This window comes from Vidua chalybeata, chromosome 6 (assembly GCF_026979565.1).
Source record: "Vidua chalybeata isolate OUT-0048 chromosome 6, bVidCha1 merged haplotype, whole genome shotgun sequence".
NCBI lineage: Eukaryota > Metazoa > Chordata > Aves > Passeriformes > Viduidae > Vidua > Vidua chalybeata.
This window is the reverse complement of record NC_071535.1, coordinates 38,695,908-38,713,574: the sequence shown is the minus strand read 5'-3', so window position 1 is coordinate 38,713,574 and position 17,667 is coordinate 38,695,908. Positions and strand designations below refer to the sequence as shown.

The window sequence follows — 17,667 nt, the reverse complement described above, 5'->3', positions numbered from 1 at the left end:
TAAAGGAGCCAAAGCCTGAGAACTCATCCTTTTAAGAGCTTCCCTCTTGCACCTGTTTTGGAGTGTGCATGAAGGGTGCAGGCCAAAATCTCCCTGGAAGGCAATTCCCAAAGAGCTGTGTGAAGTTTCACAGGGCTGAGCAAAGCAGGGTTGAGCCCTCCCTCTGGATAAAATCTGATCAGTGCAGGGAGCAGCCCCACCCCATAGTGGGGGGAGGTGCATCATACTGACACAGGGTTAGGAGGCTGCTTTTGGATGAGGTGCTGCAGGGAAAACATCAGATTCTCAACTCACAACTAGTTCTGGCCCAGGAAGAAACTGCAGGGCAAGGTCAGGCATTTCCATGCATTGGTAGGTGGGCAGGGGGAAGGAAGCTCTGCATGAGTCTGCAAAACCATGTCACACTAACCTGCCATGGGTCACACATCAAACTCCCTCTTGGCAGTACAGACCTGGTTCAGAAGAGAGAGCTCCTGTCTCTCCCAGACACTGTTCAATGGCCAGCTCAGTCAAAACAGCGAGGCAACAGCTTTACTCCTCTCCACAAAGAAATTATCTGCAGAAAGAGACCTTTGTAAGCCCCAAGACTGACACCAGTCTGCTGTGGCACAGTCCTGCTGTACCAGCCCAGACAGAGGTGGGAGATAAAGACACCTTATAGCATCTTTGAAAGCTCCTGCTTGGGCTGCCTTCTAGATATGGAGGGCTGACTGCATAGAGTTGCTTCAATGGCCAAATTCTAATGAACTCACTTGAAGCTTGCTAGAAAATGAAACTTTGTTTTCTAGACCCTCAGTTACTTTGTGTTTCACACAAAATCAGGACAAAACTATCAGTTTTCACAGGTGTAAATGGAGTGTCAGAGGTACAGGCTGACAGACAGCCAGAGCCCAGGTCGTTCCCCATTTAAGTGCAGTTGCCCTGCTTTTACAATTAATGAAAAAATTTAGGTATTTTTTCAGATAGGATAGGACCATCATGCTATGACCTATGTCTTTGTTGTAAAGACCCCTGCACAGCCTCTTCATTAAAGTAGCTCTTTGCTCCTCTTATACTTTCTTCCATGATCTTCCTCATTCCAAGAAGATGATAGTGGTATTTTGAGGGGAGAAAAGAAACTGAGGCAGGAGAGTTCTGACTTGTTCAGAACAACAGAAGAAATGACAATGACAGTGCTGCTGGAAATAAAACATGCAAGTTTGTTTCTAGCCCCAGCCATGGTGCATGAAGTCCCAGTACTGAACCAATTTTGCACATGGCCAGGGAACAGGAGTGGGAGCAGGAGGTAAGGATCTGTGATATGGGCTGGCATGACAACCATGCCTCAATGAAAGCACCTGTCAACCCAGGGCTGATGCTGCATCTTTTTATTTTATTTTTATTTTGCTTCATAAAGCAAATGCAGAGCAAGTGATAGAAGGAGGAGAAAGGGTGGCTTGCAAACAAAACAAAACAAAAACCACAAAAAAAAAAAAAAAAAAACAAAAAAAAAAAAAACCAAAAACACCAAAAAAAAAAAACAAAAAAACCGAAGAGGAAAGAAGCAGCTGCTGGAGTATAAGTGGAAAATGAGCTGCTACAAGAAAGAAGTTCATAGATGCCAAGCCCGCACTAATTCTTAATAAAATACAATACTGAAAATAGGATCTGAGAGTCTCCAAAATACAATATCTTAAGGGATCGGCAATAATACAAAATAAGTTTCATTATGTACAAACGAGTTCTGCTCTTGATCTCTGTACAACGGTGGGAGTGGGAGGCATGGGGACATGCTCAGTGGAAGTGTTGGGGTAGAGGAGGGTGTACTTGGACCCGGCAGTGGTTCTTTGTGCTGGGGTGGAGAATGGAGAATGCAGTGGTATCTGGTGACTAGTGGGTCCTGTGGGGAGAGCAGAGCAATGCTGAAAGCCTTCCTCTTCATCACCCCACTGGCCACGCATGCACGATTGCAGCCAGCTTTGTCCAAATTTTCTAAATGACTTGGAGGGGCAAAACCAATTTTCAATAGGGAGAAAAGAAGGATGTGAGGGCCCTTCCCTCACCTCTCTAAGTCCTTGAGCAAGAGCCATCCCATCCTTCCTCTAAAGGGAGCCTTCTCCACTCCCAGCCTGGCGGGGGAAGAGGAGAGGCTGGGGCAGTGCAGAGTTGAGGGTGCTTGATGAGAAAGAAGCAGAAGAGAAGCCTGCTGTGAGACCTGGCAGAATGCACAGGGATCCCCATGTTACACATGGGGCAACCTGCCACATCCAGATCTCCGACACTCATGTCCCACATTGTCCTTCCATCAAATGGCAGCTGAGGGAATGGAGTGAGGAGACACTTCTGCCTTATTACAGGACTTTTGCTGGAGAGGAAGAAGGGCCAGAAATGGGTGTCTGGGTGCTAAAGAGAATGGCATAGGTTTGAGATGATGTCACTTCAACACCAAACTTGGCAAGTCTGGCCTAAGAGGTAGTATGGCAACAGTTTGCTATCTTCGCTGTCAGCATTTAGAAAGAAGAGGTCCAAAACTGTCTTTGGTGACCCTGGCCAATTCCAACATACCACCTCCTTCCTGACAGATGTACCTCTCTCCAGAAATGCTAGTATGTCCTCAGCGGCTTTCACAACGCTATTGTGCACACACAGGATGTGAGGGGAATGATGGCTAATCTGACAGCCCTCCAATGGGTTGTAGAGCTCTCCTTGGTGGTTTCTAGGAAGAGCCCATTAGGCATGAAGCAGAATCTGGGATGGAGAGCTGGGATGGGGGTTGGGTTATGGGAATGTGTTTTTCTCATTCACTCTCAAAGGGGGAGGCTTGCAGAATGGAAAGTGAGAAGACCACTGACCTGGCTAGCACTGCACTGTAGGGCCCAAGCTGGGAACAGAAAGAAAAATACCACCCCTGCCAAAACAGAGGTGCTAATGGTGGGGAGAAGTGGATTATGAGGGAAAGTTGTTCTCTCTTTCATAGCTCTGGTTACCCAGAAGCTGCTGGCTAATTTTTATGGTGATTTATCTGTCTGGGATCTCTCTCCCCCACTCCGTTTGTGTGCAGATCTTTGCAGATAGTTGGTGTTGAAGTTATGTAGGCATGTCCATCAAGAGAAAACTAGAGCAAGGAAGAACTAGGTTTTCTCTCAATGGAAGCAGAAATATACTAACATATGGAGGGCAAGGAATGAGCTCAAACTCTCCAGAGCCATCTCTCCAGCACCAGCACCACCCACTCCTAAAACCTTCAGGCAGGACAGTAAATCCAGCACTTTCTCTCTCCTTCAGGTGCATCTGATGTAGCCAAGGGGTACAAATGTAGGGACAGCCCCCTTGGTCTGGAGGCTTTGGGGAGTGAGCTGAATAGTTTGTGGGCTTCCCCTGATCTCCCTCCTCTCCTAGATGAGCCCACATCCATAGGGTAGTGCTCATTTAAGCAGGAGGTAAGACCAGAGAAGAGGGAGTCTCAGGGCTTCTTCAGACACTTATTGCTGGTTCTGGCAGTCCTGTGACTCCCCTCAGAGAGATCAGCACTAATGGGGACGATGAGGAAGGGGAGGAGCTGAACCCAAGGCCAGTTTAGGAGTGTCTAAATGCAGTGTCCTCTCCTGCCAAGTCCCCTCAGTTGCTTGGTGAGGAGGGAATCCTGCAATCAGACAGATGAGGCCTTGAGATCCAGCAGCTGCTACAAGAATTCAGTTGTCTCACTGGAGCTTGTCTCCCTGAGGAAAAGAAAAGACAAGGCATCAGTCAAGGTTCATTGTAGGCTCCTATGCAAATCCACCTCTCTGTGTGCCCAGCTACTTTGCTCTGACCAGGATGAACTCCTTCCCCAGGGCACTAAATGGAACACAAACCTGGGACCATGTGAGTCATCCAGCCCTCCACATCTTTATGCAAGTGGGACACTGCTTTATGGACGAACTCTAGAAAATGAATTTCTTCTTATGCTCCCTGCCAGCACTGGCCTCCTCCAGCCATGGCTCTTAGCCGACTGCCTGTCCTGGGTGGCTTAGCTGTCCTTAGCTTGCAGCACAGGGGATGGACATGCCTGCTGCTTACCCCAGACACCATGCTGTGTTTTGGGCTCAGAAGGTGGCCCCACCTGCTTACCTCTCACGGAATTCCTCTTTGAGGTGGCTGAAAGTTGGGTCAGTTTGGTTCTGGTCAGAACCCCCCTGGGTTTTGCTCAGATATTTAGCTGTCTCATGTGTCCTGGCCAGATGAGGCCTTCCTTCCTCAGACTGCCTTTTTTTGGCCTCCCAACCCTCAGGATGGTCCATGGTTAGGAAGGAGCTATAGCTCTCTTCTAAGGAGCCAGCACCCTCATCATAGAAAAGGAGGCTCCGTGACTGAACTGGAAAAAAGGAGAGCATTGGTTAACAATGAGGACAAGGCCTCTTGCAATGAGTGTGGGTTATGATGGTGGTTTCAGCACATGCTCACCCAGCCTTGTCCATGTGGAATTGTGCAGGATACCCTCCTCCCCCCAGCTTCATGAAGCAAATTCCCCCCTGGACACACAGCCTCTTCAGAAGACAACCAGTCTGCCCTGGGACTCTTCCCTCATGTTCCTTCCTCTGACACTTGTCATGTTTTGGGACAATGGTTAGCACAGAATGACAACAGGCCCAACAAGGAGCTGTTATGGAGTTTGTACCACTGACAGATTAGGAGTCTTCCCTTGCCGCAGTCCCAGTATACGGGGTAGGCACAGAGGTGAAGATGCTATGCCTGATCAGGGAGTGTCGAGAGAAGAGCTGGAAATGGTTTGACAAGTTGAAATGAAGGAACATGTTAGACTCACTCTTAGTAGTTGTGTAAATGTCTGGTGCTGGTGTTGCTTTCACTGTCTGTGATGCTGAAGAGAATTCAGGGAGACAGGGCATCAGGGATCCCAGGATCAGAACGAAGCAGAGTGCCAGCACCTAGAAAGGAGATCAGCACAGAGTCAGTGCCACTAGCCATAAAGAAGCACTCCCCCCACAGCACAACAACATGAGGCTGTGTAAGAAGATCTGGTCAGACTGACAACTGGGTACCTGTGGTCCCCCAGACAGGGAAGGGGCTTGCTGTTCTAATCTCTGTTGCAAATTCAAGAAGGGAAGTCAGAAACTTCCTCTTGTTTCTTTATTTGGAGTATTTCTGGTTCAATTGTGAGAACTTGCCTGTCCTGTTGAGGAGAGACAGTGGAAGGCATAGCTGAGAAACAACTGAAAAAAGGGAGTCTCAACAGAAGGGACAAACTCTGCCTTGACCAAATCGAACTTGACCATTGGCTTAGCAGGAGCTGTTGTGGGCTGTAAAGAAAACAAGCCCACTGGGAGAAATCTGTGAGGTACTACACACAGAGCAGAGTGAAGCTACTATCCATGAAAGGACAGAAATGACAGCAGAACTGCAGTTGCCTAATACCTGATAGTAAAGATGCAGAATTCTAGGAAAGGGTTAAATTTATGCTTGACGTGTAGGTATGCAGGACCATGTGTCAGTGCCTTCTGCTATCAAGCAGACCAGCCAGAGCTAGTAGGCAGTGATAACAGGAGAAAGGTACATGAAATTTCCCCTGAAATCCCCCTCAGGTAGGTCTGGAGCTATCTGCAAATTCTGCCATAACAGTAAAGCTTCAGAGTGAAATGCCAGTGCTGATCATAAGGGACTCTATAGAGCTTAGGGAACTGCCAGTACAGAGCAAGAAGGCACACATGGGAAATGGTACAGAACCAAATTATTGAACACTCATGCACCATGCATGGTCTGTAACTACCTGCTGCCAGCTCAGTGCTCAAACTGAGCAGCTGAAGAGGTGATGCATCTGTTGGTGATTTCTACTACCTATGTATAAACTAGCAAATTTGGTCTGGGTGGATGCCTGTGGGGACAGCCAGCAACTGCTTGACTGCTTTTCAGAAGTCGCCTATTTTGGAATACCTGTGCCTAAGTAATGCACAGAAGCTGGTACGTCAAGGTAATTTTGACCACCAGTGGATTCCAGGAGATGTGGAAGATGAAATAGTAACATGGGGATAGTATGTTATACAAAGAGGGATTTTAATTGTCCAGACTCTTCATGGCTGGTTTCAAAGTAAGGACATTAAATGAAGGCAGCATAGATGCTGTCTAAGCATGTCATATCAGGCACATGAAGAATTTAGAATCCTTATTCAACAAAACAGAGGAAGAAATAAATTCTGAATGGATGTTGCTTGGAATTATCACAAACACACAACTTGGAGAAAAGGGAGCCAGCCCTGTAAATTCTGTTCTTTCCTTCTTAAAAAAAAAACAACAGGCTTTTTGGGCTGAGAAAGAGCAGTATACTTAACATCTTGCTTTAACAGGGCTTTCAGCTGGGGTTTTGCAAAACAGCACTATTTTTACTGTTTTGTTTCAGGTTAACTCTGATGCTCTGATTCACTTCTAGGTTCAAACTCTACAACACTTCATAATAGTAACTCTTGGCTTGATTCTGAGTAACATTTATGTCACAGCTTTTGACTATCTCATTATTTGACCTCTTAAAATTTAGGGAAATTAAGCTAGAGAAAACTACTGCAAAACCATTTGGAAAGGTGGAGGCAAAATTAATAATAATAAAAAAAGACATACTGAGAGTGTATTTATCAAAGGTTCACTGTCAAACTGTGAAGAAGTAGCAGATGGAGTAGCAGAAAGATCTGCTACAGATCTGGCAAGATTCAGTGTTTTTAAGCTTGACTTAAATGATGGACTGTATCAAATCTGCAGATGGGAGAGACTACAAGCAGACTGGCTTGTGGTCAGTATTCAAATATGGAATGATCTTGACCATGGGAAGAAATGGTCCAAGAGAACCATTGGAAGATCTATACAGACAAATGTGGAGACCTGCTGAGAGCTCTGAGGTGGCAGAAGTGATTAACAGGGGAAATACATCAGTCGCTATGTGTTTCAGCTGTCCTACAGAAGAGGCTCTGGGAGTTAAACTGATGCATAAGATCAGTCCAGGTCAGTGTCACTTTGCAAAGGGCAAATCTCAGCCCAAGCATTATGAACAGGCTTTCTGGCTGGATTTGTACTGGCCTTCAGGTGGAACACTATGCCCAGCTTTGGACCCTATACTTCCAAGAAGATGCAGGGCCATTGGAGAAAGCCTGGAAGATAGCTCTGGGAACAAGAAGTGATTCAGTAACTCAGCCTTTGAGGGAAAACTGAAGAAATCATGGTGATTTAGCAGACAAGACTGAAGGGAGTTGCTCAAAACCAAGAGTTTTCAAATATGTAAAATGCAGCTGCCCAAAGGGAGAATAAACAGATCTTTTTTACAATGGGCAGAAGTTCTAATAGGCTTGAGCTGCTGCAAGGAAGATTGAGATGAGACAGCAAGAAAGCTTTATCTGGGAAAGATAACATAGCACTGGAATGGTTTGCCTGAGGAGGCTGAGGACTGCTCACCACTGGAGGCCTTCAAGAAGTGGCAGTACAAATATTCAGCAGCAATGACACAGGGCTAAAGAAGGGTAGCCTGCTCCACTCCCATGCTGCAAGACACAATGATTCTACATATCTGTCATGATAAGGAATGATGTATTTGAAAATGGAAAATGAGAACTCAGAGGCTTATGAAAGGAACTGGTCAAATATAGAAAAACAAATTACAAATTCTTGAAATGCTTCAAAGCTAGGAAGTCTGAGAGAAGTGGGTATGTGGGCTGAGATGCCTGCAACAAAGGGAGCAGCAAGGAGACATAGGACATTGTTGGGAAACTAAATTAGATATTATATCAGCCTGTAGCACAGGGGATGTCTGCAAGGCACCTCTTCTGGACTTGTTTATTCCAGGTAGTAGCATTGAAGAATTGTTGGAGCCAGGGGTGCTCTGATGAGCTGCTGCATTAAGGAGCGATGAGTCACTGGGCTCAGCTGGGTCACACCCAAAAATGTGGAAAGAACTTGGGAATGAAGACAGAGAGGACGGAAAAAAAAGACAGTCATTAAAATCTGGTCTGACATGGGGGCAGCAAAGAGTAGCAAAAGGTTGAGCAGATTTTGAAAGTAGGAAGTGATTGAAATTACAGAGCAGGGGCTGGAACCAAGGAAACTCATTGAACCGGGACCAAAAAACAATCCCTCAGGACACTGAGGGTGCTGAGAAAGTGGGGCAAATACCTCACCATCTGTTTGCATTTTGTAACTGCTAATAGTACAGAAGTGATAAACAGATATAGATAACTAACTCTGACAAATCTGTCATGAGCAGCTACTATGACAATCCTGCAGAGACATCACAGGAGTGAAGATTATACTTTTACTATGGATCAGAAATTTCCCCCAGGAAAAAAAAAAAAAAAAAAAAAAAAAAAAAGAGATGAAGAATAAGCAACTTATTTATGGTTACACACTGGCGTGCCCTAAAACTCCTCAATGAAGCCAATATTTATTAACCATGATCCTCCACTATGAGGCAAACAGGGATTACCAAAACAACAACCCTGAATTATTATGGTTAGTCAAAAGGACAAAGAGAATTCCAGCTGGATTTAACAAAGCCTATGTGCAGGCATAGCAAGAACAGATGCCATTTCTTGCTGATAAACACAAGGTAATGCCCACTGGGATGAATACTTGGAGTGTTCATCTGCCCTGCTGAGTTAAACATTAAGCATTACCAGCTCAGCAAAAGAATATTCTGCCCATTATAATGGAAGCTCATTGAAGATTTTTGCTGAATGGCTAATAGCTAATGAAAAGCAAACAAAATGCTTTTTTGCCCAAAGAAGAAGGCAGTGGAAATACAGGAATTATTCTAATGTTGTTGCATAAACAACTGATGTATGTATGAGACAGGGCCCAGCTCTGATGACTGTAACACAAAAGGAAAGAGCAGATGTAACTGACAACAGAGCTGGACAGCAGGGAAGAGGGCAGAGACAGGCAATCAACAAAGCTGTCTGGAGAAGCATGGCCAATAAGGAAGATGGAAATGAAGCTTATACCATTAGACAGGTCCCAGTCTGCGTGGAAGCCATTTTATAAGGTCTGGAGACTTTCCCAGCTACCAGAGCCTGAAGCTTCTGTAACTGCTGGAGCAGAGTCCTGTGATAGGAAACAATGCATATCAAAACTTAATAAGGAGGTAGAAGCCAGTAAGTGAGCCAAGAATACCACTACCCGCTTCATATTGTACCTTGATTTTCCCTTCTCATGAAAACAAGTATCTCCCCTTTGCTGTATATTGCTTAAGTTCTCTGACCAAACAGGCTTGGGAAACAAGAAAGAAAAAAGGGTCTTATTAGTGGGTCCACCACTACCTTCACTGCACCTACCCACTATTATGAATGACTATTATTTAGGACTCCTGGGTGCCTGAAAGCCCAGCCAGTCAATTCCCAGAGCAGTGGAGAGCCAGCGTACCATGAAAACCAAGCTCTGGCATGGAAGCTGAACTTTGTAGACAGGTCAGACCTTTAGCACAGGCTTGCCTGTTCCCACTTCATTCAGAGACACGTACTCTGAAGCTCGACTTGTGCCCCAAACTGTGGTGGAGAGAGAAATAAGAAACGGTTGTGATCCCCTTGAGCTGCTTCAGTCTTGGCAAATTCTGCAGAGGGATGTAGGCAAAGCCAAATCTTGAGTTCAGCAATTAATTCATTCTCTGACTGCCCTGATTGGAACACATGCTAAGGTCTCTCTGCCCCATTTAACTCTTCATGGGCATCTGCACACATAATACAAAATAGTGGTAGGCGTTACCAAGATCTACTGAACTGAGCTGGTGAAGGAATCTGGGATGAGGGAGACTACAGAGCACACAGTTCCCAGGAGTTGCATATTATTGAAATGGAGACTATTGCTGACTTTCCCTCTGGGAACACTGACTGTTTTACACAAATATGTTTCAGCTTTCATAAAAAGCCAGGTCCTGGAACCAGGAGATTGCAGGAGAATCCTGGCTTTATCCCTTTCCAAATCCTGTTTTGCTCCCTGTACATGTGGAGGGAGAGAAGCACAGAGTGTCCCACTGGCAGTGCTCAAAAACCAAATCCAATTAGAAAGAACACAATGTGTATTTTAGGGGGAAAAAAAATTAAAATCTCTTGGCTTTTAGGCCAGCGTCCTGATTTTTCAGGATGGGGCTCACACTTTTGCAGCAGCAGGGCTGCCCACACACCCAGAGAGGCCAGGAGGCAAGCTGTGCCCCATGCATGAGAGCAGCTAAGCAGCTGTATCTCTGGCAGACAGGAGACCTCTGGATCTCGCACACCTCAGCCAGACCATGCCTGGCAAGCCCCAGTCCCAGCACCAGTGTCAGGCCTGGAAGCCAAGGCCACTGCACTCATGTCATGGATGGGAGGAAGGTGTGCAGTGAAGCCTCTAGGAGTACTCCATGAGCTGTCGTGGCAGCTGAGGAGTGGGTGAGGAACTGGCTCTCTGGATGTGGTTCTCCCCTTCAATTCATGCTGATATAAATGGAGCTATAGAGACAAGCATCCCCTGCAGTTTACCCTGCCCTTGCTCACACCTGTTGTGCCCAGTAAGAGGGGGCAGAGCTGGGCTCTCCTCTAGTTCCAGCTGCCCTTTCCCACTATAGGGTGGGAGTCTTCATTATTTGCTTCCAAGGAAGAAAATTCCCCTGGTGATTAGTTGGCCAGCTCTGCATGTAAGAAGTACAAGTGCTCACCAGAGCTTTGAGTGAGGAAACCCAGAGCCTTGGATGAGAGAACTTTGGGGCTGTGGAAGCAAGCTTGCTCCTTTCAGGTGAGCAGTAGCAGCAGATGAGACAGAGATTCTTTGGGCTTGCTTTGCCCAAAAGAGGCTGAGAAATGGCTGGAACACCATATGCACAATGAATTGCCCTGGATTTGGTGGGAGTTGGGATCTCTGCTTTTATTAGAAGAATGGGCTTTCCCTGAATTCACCAAGTTTGTTCAGCTTTTTCAAGAGAAACCTGAAACAGCCACAATATGCCCAGGGCCTCCCTTAATGCATCTGCCCTGGAGACAGACAGAGCCCTGGAGAGGAATGGAGAAGGCAGCATGAGCCCAAAGGATTGCAAGGAGAAGGACAAAGCAATATGGGAACCATGCCTTCCCTCCCTCCCGTTGCTGCGGAGTGTCCTGGCATCCCAAGACAAACATTCCAGGCTCGCTAACCAAACCCAGCTGCCTCGTTGCTGTCATGGGCTGAAAACCAACACCTCACCAAGCAGCACATGTCCAGGAGCTGGAGGAGCCTGCTTTTCTCTTCTTGTCCCCCTGCTCCAGCGCTCCTGACTTCCCTTCCTACCCACAGAGGGTCAAGTCTAGCTCCTCTTACCTGTTTGCATTTTCTAAGGTCTCCACTTTTTTCCAGAGTTCATTGTTTTCTGTTGTGTATGTCTCTACCCTATGGGAATAAAACCCATAGCCGGTTAGTCACAAAGGCCAGAGAGATTAAGACAATGCAGTCCTTGCTTTTCATGGGGTATGGAGGCTCAGTAGCTTCATCGGTCACCTGCAGATACAGTCCTGAAATCAAATGTTACTTGGCCCACCTGACTGCAGCCAGCCCCATGGAAGCAGGAATGAGACTGCAGGTGGACAGTTACATGTGACAGTTCCCAGTTCAGGGTCTTCTGAGAGTTGGGACAGACAGGAGCACCTGGTTACACGCAGGTCAAGTCAGGACAGACCCAAAGTAATGCAGACATTTCCATCACTTCCAAACTCCACTAAGAAGCATAAAAAAGGAGGAAGGGGACAAAGTCAAACCACTCCCTGGAAACCTGCCCTGGGCTCTGTACACTGGCTGTGAGATCCAGGCCGTTCTGTGCAAACGCTGGGCCAGCTCCCACTGCAGGCACTTGAGGGCAGCAGAGAACCTGCAGGCTCCTTCCCACGGCTTCCGACGGGAAAGTGGTTGGGCTGCAGCTGGGACAAGGGACCGGGAGTGCCTCCAGGTCGGGAGAAAGGCAAGAGACACAGTCTGATCCTGCTGGAGGTTCGCAGCACAGTCTTTAAACTAGGCGTTCCGTGCAAAAACTGGGCTTCCAGCAAAAGTGTCAAACTGAATGGGGAAGGGCCCAAGTACAGGTTTTGACAAACAAGTTTTTAGTAAGCCAAGCTGACCAAAGACATGTTCTATTAAAAAAAAATTCACTGAATGCTGCTTTTGGTTCACATTTAAACCTGGCATTGTTTAAAAGCCATCTGTCATAGCAATGCTCTAGCATAACAAACTGTTTAGTACATACAGGCACCACAGCCACATCTGGGGAGGAGGCCCCAGCACCAAACGCCCTGGACCTGCCCTTTGAGTGAGGTCAGCCAACTCCCCAGCCTTGGCTTGAAGGTCCCCATATGGGACAATAGCTGGAGGCGATGTGCTCTGATGCCTGGATGTACCCATGCACACTGAAGCACCTTGAATCATCTGCTTTAATTGAGCATTTCTGTGCAACTGGAGAAGATAAATAGCATCAGGGAGAAGAGTTAATTAAAGTTGGATTTGGGGGTTGTTTTTTATCCATTTGCTGATCTCAGATGGTATTAGTAACTGGGAAGAAGATGGTAATTATACAGAAACATGAATTTGTGCCTGGATTCCAGCATTCTTCTTTGCCTGGGAATGCGCATTAGGGGTTGCTAGTATAAGAGTTATTTTCTACTCAGTCAGTGTAATGTGACATCACCTTAGGTTATGCCTGCCATGCATAGGAGAAAAAAAAGGTTGCAAGGAGAAAAACAAAGCTAATGCAGAGAGTGGAAGTGGGGGAGAGTAGGGAATAACTGTAATGCAAGGTTTTTCTTGCTGTCAAGTGTTTGTGTGTCCACCTTCATGGGAAGAGAGGGAAAAAGCCATGATCAGTGCCCTCAGACAGCTCGGCACTTATGGGACAGACAAAATAGAAGCAACTTCTAGTGGGGAAACCCATAATCCCACCTTGTTGGCAGCCAAAATGGCCTGTCTTTTGCAGGGGACCAGCCAAATGAAGCAGTTGGAAACACAAAATTTCTTGACCAATCTTTATCCCGCAAGAGGATTTCTAGGAGGGAGGAGAGTAGGGGCAGGATCCCAAACCAAACTCCTGGGCAGCCAGCCTTGCAAGGAACTGTATTTTTTGAGCAATTCAGAGACAAAACACTAGAAAGGCAGCCTGTGCATGGTCAGGATTCCTTTTTTCAAAGTAAGACAGAGAACAAGAAACTTACTTTTTCTCTAGACATTCCACATACTCTTTCTTCTTCCTGCGGCTCTCCTGAGCAGAGATCTGTGAGGGGAGCAGAGAGGAGTCAGTATCATAAGCCTTGGATATTTTTTTGTGGCTCATGCATCTTGTCTGTCTTCTGCACACATAACATCCTAAAGGCAAATGGGGAGTTGCTTTCCAGTCTGCCATTCCTGCTGATCTCTAGGCCAAAACTGGGGGGGATTGATGCTGTAGGTATGCAGCCTTCCTTGGCTTGTAGCCTGCAACCATTTGCTGCATTGTGCCCCTCGCTGCTGAGGGCATCTTCAGGGTTGCATTCCACTCCACTGACTCACATGTGTTATGTGCTGTTGCCATTTGGGCTGATTCTGCCCCAGGCCACTTCTGAGTCACTGGGTGATTAGTTCAGTCTCACCATTTCTCCCACAGGATGCTTTCTAATCCCAGTCTAAAGTATCACAGCCTCTGCCTGGCTAGTAAACACTCTGCATCACCTGTCCTGCACCATGCAATGGCTTTGGTTTGGTTTTGGTTTGGTTTTTGGTTTTCCCTGTCCTAGCAACAAGGCCTGACCTGACCAGTTTGTCTGATCTGTGGACCCTTTCCCACACCACACACTCCCAGGAGCTGGGCTGGAAGCCACACTTCCCATGTATGGCTGTGTGCAAAGCATGCAAGCAGAGATGCCCTTTGGCACTATTTTTGTGGGCTGGGAGGCTCCTGCTAGTGTACCAAAGGCACGATCCCACCTTTTCTGAGCTGCAGTGCAGCTGAAGAGATGAGTGTAACTATAGCACTGGCCAGCTGAAGATGCTCTGGAATAATGGGAACTGAATGATTACATTTTTTGCAGTCACCTTGTTCTTGATTTTTCTCCTGACTCTCTTCAGTGCTTTCTCCTCTGCTTTGGTGAGGGGCAACTTGGTAGGAATGGGGTAACCCTCTGCAATCAAGGTGCGCTTCTCCTCTTCAGTCAAAAGCAGTGGGCCAGAGGTTCCTTGTAACTTCTGAAACACACAGAGAGCATTCATCAATGTCAGCAAAGAGTTCTACCCCAGTGATCCTCCTTAAAGCCTTGCAGAGCAGCTAGAGGCTGTACACATCAGAATGGAATACGCTGCTGCCCACTGACACCAAACAGGTGCAGGGCAGTGCTCTTTCCTACTCTCAACCTGATCCTGGGGGCACAGCTCAGCAACTCCTTTCCTTTTTTACCTGGGAGGGCATCTGTTCTTTCACAGTGAGGCTGGCTACACACTTGCACTGCAGGACCCTGCCAACAAACTTCTGGGCAACAGTTAAAATGGTCTGGTTATGGGAATTCTCAGTAATTCCTCTCTCTCATTGGCCTTCTCAGAAAGTCCTCTCAATGCATAGGTGACTTCCCAAAGTATGGATGAAAGATAGCACCTGCTAAAACAAGGTAGCTGCTGGTAGATATGCAAGATTCATTGTGCCTCTTCTCACTCCTGTGAGCATTTCTTGTCCCCACATCCTTGTGCTAAGACATCACATTGCCTTGACAGAGCATTTCAGCTTGGAGACCTTTGCAAGGGCAGGAACCTCCACATAAGCCTAGGAAATCCTACAAACCCCTCTGAACAGCAAGGAGCCCTGTGTACCAGCCCTGTTGCCTCCTTACATGTGGTGCTGTGAGGAGAGGTGAGGAGGAGATGGCAGCAGAAGAGCGAGCAGCAGGCCGGGCTGGGCTGGAGGGAGGCAGGGACCGAGGGCTCTGAGATCCATCACTGTCACTGCCATGGCTGCTGGGTGGAGTTGGAGGCATCTGCACCAGGTCATCTACTGAGGAATAAGGAGATCGAGTCAATGGCTCTCACGTCAGCCTGTTGGTACAGGCACAGGGTTATGCCCCCTGCCATAACACAGGGCTGAAAGGAGAGCATGATGAATTTCATAAGATGAGGAAAAGAAAAAGGCTTGACTGAGCATTGCCCAAGACAGAGGTTAGACTGACCTCAAATGTGCTAAACTAGGAACTGCAGAGGAGCTGGCAGGGCTTTGCCAAGGAACTGGAGGTATTTACAAAGCAATAACGTGCTCCAGTGTCAACCAAAATGAAGTAAAAAGCCTGTAATGTTTTGCACCATAGCCTGTTCACAAGTACAGGAAGCTCTGTGAGAGCAAAGCTCTTCCAAAAGCACTGCAGGGCTCACATACTTGCCAGCATACTTGATCCAATGGGGCTCTGGTCACTCAGTTGGTTTCCAAGCACTTGAAAACTGTCCCCACTTTGTACTGGAGAGCCCTAGGGGCCTTAATGGAGGTGGGAATATGCCTAAGGAATGTCTCTCTGCGGCAGTGGGAGTTCCCATAGTGCTTTCATTTGTGCATCGGCAGATTTTCAGATGCTTGGGTTTCTTTCAAATTAAACTGGATCCTGAATTTCCTGACTTTCAGATGGTTATTTTTGGATAGCTCTACAGTCTCTCTGAGGATTTTAAAGGCACTCTTGCGTATTTCCAACTCTGAAGTAGCCTGTTTTGCCTGGGAGTCACTGTCTGAACAATTTTGTTTGTGGCTCCTGATGCAGACACTGATCTGAGTTAGAACAGTGCAGTGCCCACTCTTCTGTTGTTCTCTGCCCCAGTGCTACCTTATATGCACAGCTCTACCTTTAGGTGTCTTTCTGCCCTGTATAATAACAATCTATAACTGACCAGGAAATTCTATCTTCTTACCTGTAGGTACATTTAGAAACTGGTTCACCTCTTTGGGTTCAGCTTTGATCACAGGTGCTGGAGTAATTTCTATAGGAATCTGTGGAAGAGAAGCAGAAAGAGCTCTTGGCCACTGCCACCTCCCCTGCCCAGAAGACTCCCACCAGTTCTGTCCATGGCCACTGATCCCCTGCTGTCTGACCTGCCCCATCTCACAGCTCTGCCCCAAAGGAGCCTCTCACCATAGAGGAAACCAAGAGTTCAAACATAAGCCCCTGAAGTCTAAGCTGCTGAGCACACAGAGTGCAAACACATTTACAGAGGAAGTGGCACTGGCAGATGGATGTGCTGCCAAGCAGTGCACTGAGCTGAGTATCTCCAAAAGGGAGATGACTTTTATTCTTGGCAATTCTTCCTTTGATAGACCCAGACAGTGTAATTTAAACCAACCCCTGCATTACCATGGGAAGTCCCTCTTTGATCTGCCTTCATTATAAATGGGAGTATAGAGGTTGTACAGAAACAGAACAACCGTGCTGTCCTGTTCATGTGATTTTCACCAGGACCACTGGGCAACTGTTTCCAATTGGAGGGGACTGAGAGTTGAATAAAGAGTAGATTTACTCCCATCTGTGTTATGCTGCCCCTCAGCCTCTTGGCTTGCCAGCCCCCAGCCTACCATAGGGTGGAGTTTTTACACTAAACAGACACATTGCAAACTCCTCCAGACTGTAAACACAGATGAGAGAGCACCATGGTATGGCTGCTGAGCATACACAGCAGAGATTGGAGGGCACAGCAAGTTCAAGCTGTGTAAATAATAAAGGAAGTTTGTGCAGAGTTTTGGCTGGAAGAACCCATTTGTTCTGGATGGTTGTTTAAATGGGAAGATTTTCAACATGAGTGAAAAAAGGAAGTGAACCCCAGAGATGCTCTACTGTTATCTACTGAGCTGCTACAAGATAGGCAAGGTCTGTGTGAGACTGGTCAGACCTTCTCATCCAACACAGCTGGACTCAAGGCCAGCTGAACTAAGCCCTCAGCTTACACCCACATACCAGTGGCATAAGTGAGCCTCCTTCAGACAAACAGACTTCTTAAGAACCTAGATATGACCAGAAGAGTTGGCTCCTTGTTACACAGAAATAATAAATCCTGCTGCTTCATAGGAAAAAGCAAGCAAGACCTGGAGTGAGACCAACATTTCCAGTGAGCAGTTACAAAGAGTGAGAGGCCATGTGACAAGTCCAAAGCCATGAAAAAGACAGTGGCAGAGTAGGGGTCTATATGGAGGAATAGTGAGGTCACTGGCATCAGATTAATTGACACTGTTCTCCGAAAAATGAAAATAAGCCACGAGTGGCTACAGAAATACTGGTATATTGGAGGGGACAGATCTCCAGTAGGTGCAAGCTTAAAGCTTTTGGCTTTTGTGCCAAGGAAACATGCTTATATTTAACTAAGATTGTAAAGCCGCCTGTGCTGCCATTTTAAGAGAAAAATGACAAATAATACAGTATCTGGGCTTTGTAACACCTTCTCCTGTCAGTTCAGTAGCTAAATCACCTTGTAGGACCCTGCAGTCACATGTCTGCATCTGCATCACCAGGGGTGCTGCTGTGTGAGAGCCCAGGTTCCCGACAGATCTTAAATGGGCTCACCTCCTCGGGGAGTGGCAGTCTCTGCAGAGGGTTGAGGTTCAGCACTGGTATGGAGCTGGCAGGTAGCTGGGACTCAGGCAGGTCTAGAGGCAGGTTCTGTTCCTGTTTCACCATGATGGAGCAGAGTTTGGGCCCCAGTGACCACACTCCATTCTCCAGCTCTGAAACATGCACAACATGAGAG

General features: G+C 46.9%; 1 protein-coding gene across 3 annotated transcripts in view; it reads right to left on the bottom strand.

Annotated features, from left to right (window-relative positions):
* Positions 1-1,352: 1,352 nt before the first annotated feature.
* The window catches only part of CREB3L1 (cAMP responsive element binding protein 3 like 1), a 45,409-nt gene continuing 29,094 nt past the window's right edge, over positions 1,353-17,667 (bottom strand). For 2 of the 3 annotated variants that reach the window (XM_053945607.1, XM_053945609.1), the window contains exons 3-12: positions 17,484-17,644; positions 15,844-15,922; positions 14,787-14,947; positions 14,002-14,151; positions 13,146-13,204; positions 11,272-11,340; positions 8,952-9,051; positions 4,784-4,904; positions 4,090-4,333; positions 1,353-3,698 (exon numbers count right to left, since the gene is read on the bottom strand). In XM_053945607.1, coding sequence (XP_053801582.1) covers positions 3,662-3,698; positions 4,090-4,333; positions 4,784-4,904; positions 8,952-9,051; positions 11,272-11,340; positions 13,146-13,204; positions 14,002-14,151; positions 14,787-14,947; positions 15,844-15,922; positions 17,484-17,644 — 1,181 coding nt within the window. In that variant the 3' untranslated portion in view covers positions 1,353-3,661. The remainder of the gene's footprint in view (positions 3,699-4,089; positions 4,334-4,783; positions 4,905-8,951; positions 9,052-11,271; positions 11,341-13,145; positions 13,205-14,001; positions 14,152-14,786; positions 14,948-15,843; positions 15,923-17,483; positions 17,645-17,667) is intronic. The other variant, XM_053945608.1, reaches the window with a different exon arrangement.